At 27.2% G+C, this 16,999-nt stretch overlaps 2 protein-coding genes and 1 long non-coding RNA gene across 4 annotated transcripts; 1 reads left to right on the forward strand and 2 right to left on the reverse strand.

Annotated features, from left to right (window-relative positions):
* The first annotated feature begins 168 nt into the window (after window positions 1-168).
* Window positions 169-5,575, forward strand: LOC145977487 (uncharacterized). Its single transcript, XR_014440510.1, has 3 exons — window positions 169-407; window positions 544-635; window positions 711-5,575. It is a non-coding gene; the product is annotated as an uncharacterized LOC145977487 (long non-coding RNA).
* LOC145977482 (EF-hand domain-containing family member C2) lies at window positions 184-5,105 on the reverse strand. The gene is made up of 14 exons (XM_083109534.1): window positions 4,909-5,105; window positions 4,541-4,705; window positions 4,184-4,334; window positions 3,700-3,923; window positions 3,304-3,546; window positions 2,899-3,125; window positions 2,630-2,821; window positions 2,395-2,537; window positions 1,924-2,120; window positions 1,409-1,548; window positions 1,219-1,332; window positions 703-882; window positions 530-632; window positions 184-391 (listed from the first exon to the last, which is right to left on the reverse strand). The coding sequence occupies exons 1-14, from the start codon at window positions 4,963-4,965 to the stop codon at window positions 239-241; spliced, it is 2,289 nt and encodes a 762-aa protein (XP_082965660.1). The 5' UTR covers window positions 4,966-5,105; the 3' UTR covers window positions 184-238.
* Esyt2 (extended synaptotagmin-like protein 2) lies at window positions 5,418-16,999 on the reverse strand. Of its 2 annotated transcripts, none has more exons than XM_083109532.1 (17): window positions 16,836-16,999; window positions 13,003-13,380; window positions 12,731-12,871; window positions 12,539-12,615; window positions 12,394-12,460; window positions 12,179-12,324; window positions 11,951-12,071; window positions 11,660-11,830; window positions 11,019-11,104; window positions 8,609-8,657; window positions 8,446-8,535; window positions 8,284-8,370; window positions 8,021-8,179; window positions 7,773-7,925; window positions 7,537-7,654; window positions 7,080-7,368; window positions 5,418-6,998 (listed from the first exon to the last, which is right to left on the reverse strand). In XM_083109532.1, the coding sequence occupies exons 2-17, from the start codon at window positions 13,342-13,344 to the stop codon at window positions 6,671-6,673; spliced, it is 2,424 nt and encodes an 807-aa protein (XP_082965658.1). In that variant the 5' UTR covers window positions 13,345-13,380; window positions 16,836-16,999; the 3' UTR covers window positions 5,418-6,670. The 2 variants fall into 2 exon arrangements, with proteins under 2 accessions (XP_082965658.1, XP_082965659.1); XM_083109533.1 differs by lacking the exon at window positions 16,836-16,999 and adding an exon at window positions 16,572-16,807.

Consider the following 16,999-nt stretch of genomic DNA (forward strand, 5'->3'; position numbering starts at 1 on the left):
CTTGTCAAACGTCAAACAGACATGTGAAAAAAACTAGCCTCTTAGTAACTTCTGAAAAGAACTAACCTCTTAGTAATTTCTGAAGAACAAATCCTATTGGCTATCGGATGCGGTTGGTTATTTTGGACAAAAAATACGTCCAATCACGAGAAAGATTCATAAAAACATTTCTATGTTATTAAATATTGTGATAACAAAATATTTAATGATTTTTTCATGATTTTTTATCGCGATATATTCAATGTGTCAAGTATTTGAGTTGCGTTTCTATATCTTTGTCGTTTTCCGCCGCGTTTCCTTCCGTCTTCACGTTCAAATCCTTGATAAACTCACACCAGTTTATTCCTTCCCCACAATCCGGCTCTTTTTCAGATGCCCACCAAAGTGCTGTCTGTAAACAATAAATAGTACGTATCATTTCTTTTTCGTTGAATTTCTTCTGTAGAAAACACTAATTTATCAATACAAATAAAAAATTTCAAAAAATAAGATAGTGCATCATATGTATACATTAGATTATTCATCGTACCTTTACGTTCACAGGAGCAGCAGGTGGTAGAGGGTCGATCTTCACGTTCATGAATTGGAGCAAGTCGTTATAGTCAATTTTACCGTCTTCAGCTTTGCGTAAACTTGTAATAATAATAATATTACGTTATAATTGTTAAATGTGATCAGCTAAATTCATATAAAAAAACTTACTGATCTAGCATGGAATTTAATAATTCTACATCGACTGGAACCCTGCAACCACGCAAGATCGTGTACAGAGATTCTCGAGGTAAGAATCCTGTCCTATCTCCATCCCATTGATGTAGATCTTCTTTCAAGCGATCGAGATCATGCCACAAAAATCGATACAATTCCGTATGTAATAATTGTCTAAGGATACAATCAATATAATTATCGATTTCATATATTGATAATTTTCTTGACTTAATCTTTTAATTATATTTTAATTATATATCTTTATCTATTTTAACTTGATCTTTTAATTATATTTTAATTATATATCTTTATCTATTTTAATTATTTAACTTTATCTTTTAATTATCTTTTAATTATATTTTATTTTTAAATGCTGATAATAAAAAAAAATCTTTGATACTTTGTCAATGGCAAAATTACTCTTCGTATTTTATCTCTTAGCAATTATTATTTAGAAGAATAATAGCAATCTTGATCGTAGAAAATGTCATTGAGATAAGATTCACATACCTCACGTATTCTCTAGATTTATGTTCAATTTCCTCATGAGATGAATAGTATCGAGCAATCGTGATTATTTCATGCTCTGTTATTTTATCCCCCAAATACTGATGCAATGCTTCTCTAAAACATTTAATTATAGAAGATGAATAAATCACGCACGCAAATAAAAATATATAAAATTATTTTATTTACACACTTGAACTTTCCATATTCTAAAATCTGAATATCATCTTTTGTATCTTTAGGTGGGGCATACGTTTGAATGAATTCATTATAGACCGGTTGTAGATGTATTCGAAGTTTTTCCATGATCAATTTCTTGTTTGCTTTGGGAAACTGCAATAAAGAGATCATTATTTCTTCTTCTATCAAAATAAAGTGGAATAGAATAAATAGAATTTAAAAATGAGAAGTAAAAAAAGTTTAAATATAAAAGTTTCATTACAATGAATTATAATCACTTGATTATTTCTGTTTAATTATAAAGATAAAAAAATTAATTTTTCCTTTTTTAACGTTATTTTGAAATATATTTAGAGTAAATCTATATTATACTAAAATTTTTTAAATTTTTTGCGGATATTATAAATACCTGTGAGAGAGTTTGTTTAGCTAATTAAAAATAGATGTCATCTATGAGAAATATTCTTATAATGAATTGTCCATCTTATTTATATATTAATATGCAGATAATCGGATATTTTTACAAACCTTGTCGCAATGTAGCTCCATGTAACGGAGAGCATAAATATCCGCAGATGTAATCTCGAAATGAAAGTCGCTCAAATTTATGTGCGCTCCTATGTAAAAATCTTGTGGTTTATAGTAATCCGGTTTCTTGCTCGTGAAAATATCTTGATTAGGCAACATTATCGGCATTCGTTTTTGAAACAAGGACCTTTCAAACCCTAATTTAATTTTTTTAAATTATATATTTGATTTGATCATATATTAAATTTGATATATTTTATTCTAAAATCTTATTTCATATATATTATTTCTTATATATATACACATTAATATTATCCAATATTTGTGCGAGATTATTAATATTATAATCATTTGATAAATAATTTTCTATCTAATTATAAAAAATTAAAAAATTATTTTTTTTTTCTTTTTTTCAGCAAACATTTTATGTAAATCTTTATGTATTAAATTTTTTGCGGATATTATAGATACCTGAATTTCGTTTAGCTAATTCGAAAATAGATATTGTATCATCCATGAGAAATACTCTTATAATAAATTGTCTATCTTCGTTAGTTGGAATCTTTGATATCATTTTCGCCCGAAATCTCAAGATGTGACTATTAAAGCCTTGTCTGAAATAATAAAAAATAAAATAGAAAAATAGAAAAAGAGAATAGAAATAATTAAAAAAACACTTTCAAAGAATATATTACTTTTCACTTACTTGTCATGATACAAAAACTTGATAAAGTCTGTCTTAGGTGGTTTTGGTATCATCGAAAAACAATTACCAAGAGAATCATCATAAGATCCAAAACCATTGTAGGGTGGTATATATCTCTCTATCTTCTGACATGCTTCATCATCTTTTCGAGGTTGTGACAAAGGCGTAAAATCATCTAAACCGTATTTTGTCCTAAATTATTTTTAAAATGTGCACAAATCAGTCTTTTATGATAGGATTTTTTAAAAAATTCTGGTCATCTAGCTTACCGGTAATACTCTTTCGTAAAAACGTCCATGTCCGTGATAACAATTTTTCTACCAAAAACGTTGATCTGCGCTCCGATACACAATTCATTATCTTTATAATAATCGGCGGAAATTTTGCCAGTATCAAGAGAATCCACCATGTAATAGCTCTGTCTTGTATCTTCGCCTAAGACATTTAAAATCGTGAAACGATCTTCTGCGCCAATCGGTTGTAATCCAGTGTAAAACTAAAATCAATTTAAAAATAAAATTAAGTAGAAAATTTATAGTAGCTATTGAAACAAATCTATTATTTTATAATAACATAGTATATTCAGTGTAACATAAAAATGTATTAATAGTATATTGGATGCTTTTACGTTAAAATTTGAGATAATATTATTCGTAATAATATATTTATCGTACTTTTGGTATTTTCATTCTTTTAACCAACATAGGACCCGAGTCTCGGCCAGCGTTTGATGGTACATTTTCTTTGATTTCCATTGTATTATCAGAGAGATAATAATGTAGTTCGAGATCGTGAACAATGCCGTGTAAATTTTCGGTATCATCCCAATATCCATAAAATCGGAGTACCTGTCTATCGTACTTTAAAAAATTGCCAAGAGTGTCCACCATACGATTAGGCTTTTTTGGAAACACTTCCTGCACGTAGAAATACAATATAAAAATTCGATATAATTAAATTAGTAATCTTAATTTAATAACAAAATATGTAAGAACATTATATAGTGATTTCGTGTGAAAATATTATTCTATTTTAACCGTACGCTTTTTTTATATAAATACTGTACTTACGACTTTTCGAACTTCAGAATACGGATCTTTTGGTATATCGATAGGATCGGGCACTGGTATTCCCATGCGATTAAGAAAATGTCTCGTAAATTTATCGCAATCTACAATTTTGTATACTCGTCCGTATATCTCAGGTTCCTTGCCAACATTTAAATCAAGTATATCGTAATATCTATACTTCACTTGATCGGGTATTGGTATTCTTTGCCGTCTAACCAGAATCCCTTTGCATAAAAAATTATTATGACAATTGTGTACATTTTACTTTATATTTATAATAATTACGAATATTTATTTCTCGATTACGAATATTTATTTCTCGTACTTTGATTATTTTATCACAATGTTTGCGTTAGATACAATAAAATACAAATAGATATAATAAAATACAAATATAAAAATAAAAAAAGCTACAAATAAAATAATACTGCTGTGACAAAATAGCAACGAAGAAAAATTATAAAAATGAAATGCACCGTTGAACCTTGCTCAAGACCGCTATTATCCACAGACGGCTCTACGATCTTTATCGTTCCGTCCTCTAGAAAAAAACTAATATTCACCACGCGAATGTGAAAGGCCGTTTTCCACTTCTCTTGTACAGTTTCTTGAAAAAACGCTTTAAACACGAGTCTCTAAAAATACAATTAAAACAAAAATAACAGTAGTTAATTAAAATCAATTTATAATTCTTAAATCAAAGTTTGAAAATTTAATTCATTCACTGAATAATAATTTGATTATATATAATTAATATATAGCGCTTTTACCCTTTTAAAAGAGATGTTATTTATTTAAAAGGCAATTTACTTTAATGAGGTGCATTTACTATTAATCATACTTGGCCATCGTATGCGAGCCATGGTGGAATTTCTGGTGTCTCCTCTCGAGGATAAATGGATGAATAACGGCTGTAAACGCTCGTATCTGCTTTCTCGGATAAATAATATACTCCATCGTGTATCTTGTCGAAATGTTGTCTTTTGTGAAATTTAGTTTTACCAAACTGCAAAAGATATGCACATATACTTAAAATATATATACAATTTTTTTGCATTAATATATATATATATATATTTATTGTGTTTATATTTTACAATAACGGCTATACTTTATTATATATTTTTCTTTATAATTAATATTAATAATAGCATGATACATTTTTAGTTACGTATGTTATAACTGTATTATAAATATAAAAGCACTTACATTCTTGTCAAAGCTAAATCCTGGAAGGCAAGGTAATATCCGCGATGTCCGATGCATACTGATAAAAATTCTATCAATTCACTATTAAATTATCATATTAAATTAATTATAAATTCAGAGAAAGAGTATACACTATTTATATAAAAGCTTCTTCGTGCAGTGAGGTGAGAATATCGCCGACAAGAAGTATGCATGTATGTACATATTTACATTATATCATTGAGTTTCCTTGGTGATCGTTTAATCTATACGATCTGTACACTCTGTACAGTAATATGTAAGAAGAAAGTATGCGATTTATATATATATTATATAAAATAGAGAATTAGAAAAAAATAAGGTTTTATTTAATTAGTAACATAGAAATATAACGTATCCTTATTTTAATTACATCATATTTTATATAAATGCAAGTAATTATATATAAGTACAGATATTTTTTCAAAATTGTATGATATAATAAAATCAGGATTTAATTGTTATAATAATGTATAGTTATAAAAGGTATATAAATGATAATAATGCATATAATATTTATTATTTTCAACAATTTGTGACACTGCAACGTATCACAGAATATACATAAATACTTCATATATGTATGTGTATATATATATATAATATAGCAAAATCTTTCTGTGATACAAATATAAAGCGTATATATTAATTCTATTTTTTAAGAATTATGCCGTATTAAAACTATATAAGCTATGTTAATGTGTATATCTTTGTATATATTTTTTATATAGCTATGTATATATCTTCGATAAGGTATACCTTATAAAAGCACATATAATTATTAATGTAATCACTTATTTAATTGCTTATTAATAAATATCGCAATTAGTAAATATATTACTTCATTTTCTTAGTAACAAAGCAGTACTAAAACAAAATAAAGAAAAAAAGAGAGAATATAATTATAGTGAAATAATTTCCATGATAAATTTTTAATATCAATCATACAAATAAATCATAATATATAGTATATTATATTGATGTATCATTCTATAGTAATAGCTATATATATAATGTGTTGTGCATTTTGTATCATATAATCATTAATTCAAGTACAAAACAGAAGATAAATGTAAATGTATTAATAAAAAAACGTGGAAAATTTATAAAATGAAATTTTCAATATTTCTTATATACATTTGAGTTAATCGTAATCATGATTATATAATTGTATTTTTGCAGATTATAGTCACTTATATTATGAAATTCACGAATATACACATATAAATGGAGTATTTAATTAAACATTAAATGATTGATTATTTCAAACACATTTCTAAAAAGAGAATATATGTAAAATTTAATACATGTAAAATTATAAAATCTATTGAAACTCAATTTCTTTATGCATATTGTTTTATAGGTAACATTTTACTGATTTTACAAGTCGATGTATATAGAATAGCAGTTCCAGTTACATTACCAATCCGTCCTTCTGTTTGAAGGTTACAGCAATACTATAAATCAGATCATTCCTATGCCATTGGACGGCGTAAGTACAAATATTTAATAAGAATTTTATCTTATTTTATAAAACGTTTCGCATCTCATATGTAGCACCATATATCTACTTATTTTAATATATAATAATAGTTAGTTTAACAACATAATAAAGTCAACGGAATATTATAACTGTAAAATTTGAAAACTTTCATCGTTTGTAAAAATTGTTCAGCGGGAATTTAAGTGGCTGTTTTGTCAGACAACCGCATAAACGTTCGAAGCCCCGCTTACTTCTCTTTTTCTAGTCTTTGAATTCCGGTTGTAAATCGTACCAAGTAGTAATAGCCTTTAAAATGTCGATTTCGCTTAATTTCAAGTGAAGTTGTCCCATCACATTGCTTCCAGTTGACAACCAACCCTTTTGAGTGCACACAGATACCTCTAATATTCGCGTGTTTAAGTCTCCCTGCGAAACTACATATTCGAATTGTTCGTCGAATGTTGGATTACAATTGTCCTTCATTACAGCAGTCTTGCGCTTTGTTTCCTTATGTCGATCCGGCAAAAGATAGAGTTTTACATATGGATCCGGTATATTGTGTGGGTCATTTTGAGGGAGCGGTAAATTACTGTAATATAACATATAAATATATAATAGAAGATAATATATTAGTTAGACTTATTTTGTAAAGAGATGTCGATTAACTTACGCAATTTTATGTATAACAACAACAAGTTTCTGTCTCTGCACACTGTAACGTAATGTCAATTGTATTCTGCCTAATTTTGCTTCTCCCTGAGAGGATGTCATGGAAGAATGTCTTAAGTGCCCTTGGACAGCATGAAATCTTACAACCGAAGAGGACGGAACGCTAGTGTTAACTATTAATTCTTCTTCTACCGCTGCTGGTTCCTCAGGTAAAAGCGCAGAGCTACTATTATGAGACTGACTGTTGATCGATTCTTTTGAAGGCTGTTTTTTAAGAGGGCTGGGAGGTACTATAAGAAAATGTATCATATTAAATATAACATGTGTTACACTATATGATATAAGGATTAAAAAAAAAACATTTTTTTGTGGATTGAGTTTTTTATCCAATTTAAATAAATATTTTTATCCAATTTAAATAAATATATTTTAGGTAATATTAATACGATTCTACTTACCAGAAGATACGTTACTAATGTTAGACTCCTGACGTTCAATTCGTTTATTTAATTGATTGATATCATGATCATCTTCATCTTCTTCGGAAGTGGGTTCAGGCTCTTCATACTTCAAGATCTATAAAAACAAATTGTTTTGTATGATTATTATGTCTACTTGCATTAAATTCTGTACATATATATATATATATATATATATATATATATATATATATATAAAATTTTCTGTTACTTACATTTAATGACATTGACAATACAAGCTTACTATCTGCCTCAGCCATTTGCAGATCGTATGGCTGTTGCGTTACTTCTAAATTATTCTTTTCCAAAAGTAAGGAAAGATTATAATTCATTTCCCCAACTGTCATGGCAGTTTTCTCATCTATAATCTAAAGTATGGACGATTATTAAATTGTTATTATATATAAATAATAATAAATCTTATGTTTCTGTCACATATTTTTTTAAAAAGTGCATAGGAAACCTTTATATGTAAAACACCAGTTTCAGGATTGCTGACTAAAAAGGTATATCCTTGTTCCCATACTGGATCGCAAGAACGTGGTATAGTAGGTGTTCTTTCTTTCTTTCCACCAATCTTTGCTTCCAAATAAACATCAGGTTGTTTATTTCCTCGAATGCACTATATATACATATATTGTGATATTAATCATTTTATTAAAAATAGACTCTCATTATTTTATTAAAAATAGAACTCTTTTCTTACACATATTATAATTTACGTACCGGTAAATTTTTAGCAGAATCAATGTAAAGTGTAAGAAGGGCTGTACTCATCGATGTAACTCTAAGTTCCTGAGTTTCTACTAAAGCCTGTACAAGAGTTATTAATTAAACATTGTATATATAAGTATTAACATAAAGAAATGTGTATTTTTTTCTACTTACAGCTTTCAAATCAGCAGGATTTTTTGAAAGTTGCAACCACATTAATCGTAAGTGAAGCATACCATGTTTCGCTTGCTCCAAGGAAACCCACTACAAAATAAAATCAGTTTGATTATTAAGACAATATGAACAATTATTTCCATGAGATAAATTTCATACTCACTGTATCGATTGTACCTTTTTTCTTCACTCGGATAATTTCAATAGTAGCTCTGTAAAAAAATTTGAAATATGAACAGATTTTTAAAAATCTCTCTGTGTGTGTGTGTGTGTGTGTATATATATATATACACAGTCTTATTAAACTTTTAAGAATGTTATACAAAATTATTTCAGCAGTTTCACAGAAAAATGCTTGTGGCAATGATAATGTATAGTCATTTATAAAATGCAAAGTACAATATATATAGTGAGTGAGTGAGTGTGTGTGTGTGTGTGTGTGTGTGTGTGTGTGTGTATCCGTAATACCATTTTTATGAAGCACTCATGCAGCAATAATGCAGCTATATTATACAGTTATATTCTGATGTACTCTTATAATTCCTGTTTTAAATAAGGATACTAAATAAAGAAAGCATCTCATTGCACATGATATACATTTATAAAACATGCAACATTTCACAGTATTAATTTATTGCATAAAACAGACATGTTTTAATAGGTTTATTCAATATGTAAATGAGAGTAATGTGGTGACATGAATTTAGAATTATTTTTAACGAGTTTATTGAAATTTTCATGTACCAGATTTTTTCATATGGATTTTGAATAAACAGCATGCATCACAGATACATGATTAATATTTATCTAAAATACTTTAATATTTATCCTGCAATATTTTATATAAATAATTCATACAATAAGGAAAAAAATACAGCTTTTCAAGCATAATCTACAATCAGTGGCAGATATTCGCGCATATACTAATTCACATTTCTATACGAATCTCTTATAAAATTATTGATCTGATCTAGAATTGGTATACTTGTTACATTCAGCAATACCTGCCAAGCGGATCATCTTGAGCAGCGTTGTCTTTGTCAAAGAGCTGGGCAACCATCGTGTTGTAGGCTCCCAAGCCCTCTTTCACTATAAACTGTCACCACATAGTTTATTTTAGTTACCATTCTTATTAAGTCACTCCGATTAATTAACTAAAATGATGAAATTAGAATAAACGTAGGATATTTTTTTGTTAAAAAGAACATTTATAAAAAATAGAAAAATGTTTAATTGATTATATTTTATTATTTTTGTTAATGATAATATTTTTAACAAAAAAGTTAATAAAATACGTAGATTATATTAGAAATACTCAAAATCACTATAACTATGGATATGAAAAATATCAAAAAAAGAAAAATTGAATTTTACCCTAACAACACACCATGTCCAAAAGACGTCCATAAAATATCTAGAGGACAGCCAAAGGATATTTTATGTCCTCTGGATGTCCTCTAGATGACCTCTGGACATCTTTTGGACATGTGTGTTGTTAGGGTAATAACTTAAATAAAATAAAATATATATTCGTGCAACGCGCATTTGAAAAGCTATATCTGTAGAGCGATTTTTAATAAAAATAAATAACTTAAAACACAGTGAGATAAAAAGAGGAAATAAAGAAGTCTTATTATTTACACAGATAATACATTATACTACGAAAAACGCTCGACTAAATGACATGCTCGAATAACATCAAAATTAACATCTATAGTTTTTTATTAGTAGTGCATATGTAAGCATTGCTTCATTTACAAATCATAATTACTACCTGCCAAGGAAATCATCACATTGTATCCCTGAGACATTCGGATCCCAATCCTAAAGAGATATCACAGCTTCTTGCATATTGCATAAACTGATTATAGCCTGTGCTAATATTATGACGTAACAAATATAAAGATGACAGTCTTTTAAGGGTAACTATATATATCTTCAATTATATTTATATTATTTCCTTCTATGGAATTTTTGCATCATGTAAATGTATGCTAAATACATGTACATACATTATATGAATTCTCATAAAAAATGAATATAACATATTTCATCTCGATTATAAATATGATATGTACATAATTTAATCTGAATAATAATTACAATATGCTACTAAATAGATACGTAATGATTAAAATGGTATTTCATAATGTGACGATTTTATTTTATGTGTGTAAAGCATTAGTAAAGAAAATTAATAAATAAAAAAATAGAAACATGCATCCACAGATGTTACAAAAACGCATTTAAACCAATAAATCAATAAACAATATCAATATTATCACACCCCCACACAATGAGACATCATGCAATTTCTTTGTGGATGGATAAAATAGATGAAATAAATTTAGTAAATAACTTTATAGATGAATTATTATATGTACAAAATAATAAATTATATATATAAAATTACAAGAAAAATATTAACTAAAATATATTAATAAGAGTATATTATATTTTATAGTATTTCAGTATTTTTTAATTTAAACTTATTTTTATGTGATTAATTGATGATATAAAAGCGGAAATATTATAAATGAATAAAAGGTACAGATTGTTGCATATAACTATACCTTCCAAGACTTTCATCGCCCTTAGTGTCATCATAGTCCCACAACAGTACAGTCAGTTGCTGCGCGATGGCTGAAGGCACGGCACACTAGTCCCACATAATATGCATATCACATACACACATACATACTAATTTATGGGGAATAACAATATATTAACATAAACTAGAATGTATATTCTATCTGCAATCCAAAAAAAAGGTAATGCTAACCATTAAAAGTAAGGGAAAATAGGAAAACGTAGTCGTGGAAATGTCTGCGATTGATTAAAAGTTATATGTGTGTATGTAAAATTATAAATTATATAAGAAAGCAGAAGAGTTGGCTGTTTAAAACATTAAATTAGCTATGTATTGAATGCTTAGTATATGAAAAGTTTTTATCTCTATTTATAAGAAAGATAAATGTAAGAATCTTGTGATATCTAACAATGTCGTTAACTCAATAGATTAATGTGATGAAATAGAGAACAGAGTATTGTCTTATAAAATCTCGCTTTCTAAGTTACTAGAATATTTTTTCTTACCACATAGAAGACCTTGTGTTGTGTTTTTTAAAAAGATGTCGATAATTGCGATGAAGCACATGCATTAAATTGTTAATATGTATTTTGTACTCAACTAAGTATGAAACACTATACATACTTCACACCAAAAGTCCCACTTTGGATTAACGGTATTGTCAATGGTTTTTGTTCTGAATTCCTGGGCACCAACATTTATGACAGCATATGGATCAGATTTACCCTTTCCTAACACTCCAATATCTTTCTTCATTAAATGCTTTGCTTCTACAACATGAATTCTCAGAACACCCTAGTTAAAAAAAAAAGAAACACATGAAAATATTTCATGAAAAATAACGTATATGTATAATATTATACAAGATTTACAATTATAACTTTTTATTATTATAAATATTATTATAAATCTTACTTCAGGTTCAGGCATCTTTAAACTTTCCATTGGTACTTCATCGCTTAATGGTATAGTTATTTTGTTCGGCAATACAACAATAGCTGCTATTTGTTCAACAATGGTTTTCCTTAAAGTTTCACTGAAAGAAGTATGTTTTTACATCATATTCAATTAACAAATGATGCTATTTAATCAGTTATCAATTTTAAAACAAAAACATATAATTTTGCATAAAAAAAATCATACTTGAATCCAGGTAAATCTAATACATCAGCCATTCCTACTAAGTTGTAGTTGATAGTAGGATTATTTAAATAGAATATTTGTATACCTCCGATTATTGGCATTACAGATAGCATAGGTTTCATAACAATACGTATCAAACCACGTATCTAAAAATATTCAATTTTTACTAAAAATTGTAGGAAATATTCTATATAATCGAGTTTTAATATATTTACTTGAAAATCTTTAATACCGCCTTTAATGTTTCCAACAAAAAAGGTAATATCACAGTCGCCAGCATACCTAAAAAAATGCAATATTTTATATTAAAATACACATTTCTTAAAAATATTACTGTGAAAAAAATAATGAGATACATACATAATGTCTGCATCTAAAATTATCTCATTTCTTGAAGTATTTTTATCATATACTTTGATTCCATAAATTTTTGGAGGCTGTAAAAGATCATTTTTGTAAGTTTTAAGAAAAAGTACACATGCATACACAAATTACAAATATAAATACTTAAAAAATAAGCTGTATACAAGTGCCAAATTAAAATAAACTTACAATACGTCCTAAGACGAGACGATCAAATTGAAAGCCTTTTATTTTATATTCAGTCAGTTTCTCAACAATTGATGGTTCTATATTTTGTTTACATAGTTGACGAACAAAGTGATTCATACTAGGCCACACTTTATATAAGATCTGAAAATATAAGAAACAAATTATAAAAATTTTAATTAATTTTTGTCTCAGAAATGATCAAACAGTTTGAAATTTAAAAAAGATAATATTATACCATTTATAATATAACATAAATAAATTATAATACATACTCTATTTAACCATTCAGCTCTATCGAAATCGGGAAAATACACCCATGACGGTAATTCGTCTATTCGTCCCATAATCATTACTTTTTCCTTAGCCAATGCACTTGCTTGTGTTGTAAGCATTCTTAGTTCGTTATCCTTTTTGCATTCTGCCTTCCATACAGAAAATGCGATTGGCGCAATCAACCAAGCTATGCTGTAATTAAAGTATCCCCATCCCCAGATGATACCGGCTGCTGTCAGTTTAGTTAGAAACGATATAGTTAACGAACTGATATTCATGTATGGCCAATTAATTGGTTTAGAAACTTTATTAGAAGTATTATTTTCTGATTCTCCTTCCATTATTATCGGTTATTATCAATTGCGTCTCGATAAATCCTGTAAAAAAAAAAGTAATCCTTTTATAAACAATTTAAAATATTTTTATTCGGAATTTCATATACAGGGTGTCCCATTTTAAATAATACGTTCAAATATCTCCGAAACGGTGCGTTAAATAAAAAAATGTTTCAAACAAAAGTTGTATGGCTTGAAGGGGGCCATCAGATGGTGGCAATGATTTGACCTTGGAGAATCATTTGAAGATCACGTGAAAGTCACCGTCAATTTCTTAAATGGCACTCCCTATTTTTTATTGCATATTCTTGTAGCTTATCTCGAGGGCTTTCCAAAACACTATAATAAAATATTTTTCCCTCAAGTACTTTTTGAGTTATAAGGCTTGAAATCATTTCTTAATTTTACATAAACCGTAAAATATCTTGTAAAATATTCATTTTTCGATTATCTTACCTTAATACTTTCATGTACAAAATAATGAGAGGAATCAATTGGTATAAAGAAAACACAGTTATTTTTAAGAAAAAATATGTAATTGCTAATTGCAAATTACATATTTTTTCTTAAAAATAACTGTGTTTTCTTTATACCAATTGATTCCTCTCATTATTTTGTACATGAAAGTATTAAGGTAAGATAATCGAAAAATGAATATTTTACAAGATATTTTACGGTTTATGTAAAATTAAGAAATGATTTCAAGCCTTATAACTCAAAAAGTACTTGAGGGAAAAATATTTTATTATAGTGTTTTGGAAAGCCCTCGAGATAAGCTACAAGAATATGCAATAAAAAATAGGGAGTGCCATTTAAGAAATTGACGGTGACTTTCACGTGATCTTCAAATGATTCTCCAAGGTCAAATCATTGCCACCATCTGATGGCCCCCTTCAAGCCATACAACTTTTGTTTGAAACATTTTTTTATTTAACGCACCGTTTCGGAGATATTTGAGCGTATTATTTAAAATGGGACACCCTGTATACATAAAACATTTTGTACAAGTTATTTTTAAAACGATATTTGCTTTAAATAAATAATTATCTCTGATTTAAATAACTTCAAAGCGCTTACTTTTATATACAAAAATAAAAATTATATTTGAAAAACAACATACCATAATTATACACACATACACTTCATTATTAGTTTTACATTACACTTTATTACTATTAGTTATTATAGAAACAATAATATTGCGTTTTGCATTTATTCGTTTACTCTAATTAACATTCGTTAACATAAATTAATATCAAGATCGTCGCCAGCTTAGATAGATCTTACTTTGAAATTGCTCTATTGCGTTCTATTACAAAAGTACCTCTCTATCCGCACATTAAATTATATCAACGCAATTTACGGTGACCTTTAAGATTGAAGAGAAAGAAAGAGAGAATACATAGAATTTTGATGACACAGACTGGCCCAATCAAGACAAGATATGCAAAATATCAAGCGTGAAATATCGTAATCAAAACAGCATATTTTTACTACACATACAACATACAAGTTACATTTATATTTTTATTGCACAATTAAAAATTCATAAAACTAAGATATTTACTTTTATTTACAAGCATATATATTTTTCAATATAATTAAAACTCATTAAATAACAAGTGCTCATAGCACTTAGAATTAAATGTTTTATGCTGTTTATATTATATATATATATATATATATATATATATATATATATATATATATATTACTTTAGAGATATTATTCTTATAATTGTTATATTATTATTATTCTTACTATATCCATATTTTTTAGGAAATGTTTATTGTTAATCACTTCGTGATTATTAATAACTTTTTAATTTGAATTTTATGAGAGTAGAAAACAAATAAGCTCTTTTAAATTTTTTTAGTTTTTCTTATCACTTATTACAAAAGATACGATTTTTGAAAATTGAAAGATTCACCTATGAAGTAGAATAAAAACAAAAAATTCAATAAATGTAATCATCATATTGTAAAACATGCAATGTATAAAAATTATTAAAATCGATAATGTAACAAATTCTTTTGCATACAAAACTACGGTCTCTAATCTTATAGCAATACAGTTATTCGCGTTTTTCGCTGCGAGATGATTCATATAACGATAAGATAACGTTTATAGCAATTGCAATTGTTAATAGAAATGTGATTCGCATTTGCAAAATAATAACAACTATGAAAATCGATTCTCCAAACATGAAAAAATGGAACGTGCTATTTTCTCTTCTTGTGGAACAAACGTTTAGCCGAAATCTAAATATAACTTAATTTCTCTCGCGCAATGAGATTACAGATGCTACGTTTTAACATCATATGTGTATTCAGAGATTCCAAAGAATTCATGTAAATAGATGGAGGATTAAGATAGTTGAAGACAGAGTTGAAATAATTAAATATGATTAAACTTCAAGAAAATGTGAATATAAGTGAAATTTAATTTTGCAATCGTTTTCAAAAATATATACTTTAATAAGAATTTAATTTGGAGCGATATATAATCCTGAAATATAAAAGAGGTTTTTTAATCATTGTAGATATAATAAAATAATTTTTTCATACAAACTTTTGTACACACACCGCGCGTGTAAAATTTTAATTTCCTAAATAGCTTATTTTACAACTATTATATATAATTTTATAATACTTAATATACACTTTTACCATTTTAAAATACAAGAAAAAATAAAAATAACATTATATCAAGTTTGCAATCTCAATTTTGCTATTATCTAATCATCTATCTAATCTATATGTCTAATCTATTTATATATCAATCATTTAATAAATATTATTTGTAAAGAAGTATTGAAAATATTAAAAAATCGATTGCTTTTTAAAGATTTTTTAAAGGAGAATTTATTTAAGCAAATTTTTATAAAAAAGAGTCTTAAAAAAATTTCTATTTAAAAAATCCAAGAGAGCACAGAAAAACCATAAGAGAAAGAGCAATTCCCATATGGGTTAAGGTTAAGGTCGTTAGTTCTATTATTGATTTAAAATAGATTTGTCCTTCTAAAATAACATATGAATTTTAGAATAGTAAATTTTCATGTATTCTTTTTTTTATTTTCACGATTAAATAATAAAAATATTCGTATTAAAAATACAAATATATGCAGACAAAAACTCGAATCTATATATCTAGTTGAATGTATCGTGATAAAACTAAAATCATGTATAACTATATATGATATAACACATATATGATATTTTATTATACATTACCACGGATTTTTTATTTTATAATTCACATCGTAATATCACAGATCATAAATTAAGCTTTTTCACAGAATCTTCTTTCCTCAGGTAACCAATAAATTTAACCGGTAAATATGTCCAATGGAATATAAAATTAGATACACGTCACTAATTTATGCATTGTATTCCTCGCCCACATCGTAAGTCGTAAGATATTTGATTCGGAAAATTCGCTCGCAAAAGAGTTAATATATTCGAGACAATTACACGACAATGAGATAACCGATGTACCTTAGTTCTGCTTGCAGTAATTGAGGCAATAAGTCGCTTACAACATACTTAGAATCGAGCAACATATAAATGTGCGTATTCTACTTTTTTTTTTTAGCGATGATGACAAAATGACAAACACGCGTGCGAACACATAGATTGCCGCTTCAATACTGCTCCCTACC

Source organism: Camponotus vicinus, unplaced genomic scaffold (assembly GCF_025532165.1).
Source record: "Camponotus vicinus isolate PSW18456_S1 unplaced genomic scaffold, iyCamVici1.0 SCAF_9, whole genome shotgun sequence".
Classification (NCBI taxonomy): Eukaryota; Metazoa; Arthropoda; class Insecta; order Hymenoptera; family Formicidae; genus Camponotus; species Camponotus vicinus.

What these genes read in the sequence shown, in the direction of transcription:
- LOC145977482 (XM_083109534.1), bottom strand. Translation starts at nt 4,965, where the DNA reads ATGCATCGGACATCGCGGATATTACCTTGCCTTCCAGGATTTAGCTTT. An exon ending in AAGTTTTTGTATCATGACAA is followed by an intron (nt 2,538 to 2,629) that starts GTAAGTGAAAAG and finishes TTATTATTTCAG; the next exon opens with ACAAGGCTTTAATAGTCACA. An exon ending in TTAGAATATGGAAAGTTCAA is followed by an intron (nt 1,333 to 1,408) that starts GTGTGTAAATAA and finishes TAAATGTTTTAG; the next exon opens with AGAAGCATTGCATCAGTATT.
- Esyt2 (XM_083109532.1), bottom strand. Translation starts at nt 13,344, where the DNA reads ATGGAAGGAGAATCAGAAAATAATACTTCTAATAAAGTTTCTAAACCA. An exon ending in GCGGTATTAAAGATTTTCAA is followed by an intron (nt 12,325 to 12,393) that starts GTAAATATATTA and finishes GAATATTTTTAG; the next exon opens with ATACGTGGTTTGATACGTAT. An exon ending in AAAAAGGTACAATCGATACA is followed by an intron (nt 8,536 to 8,608) that starts GTGAGTATGAAA and finishes TTTATTTTGTAG; the next exon opens with TGGGTTTCCTTGGAGCAAGC.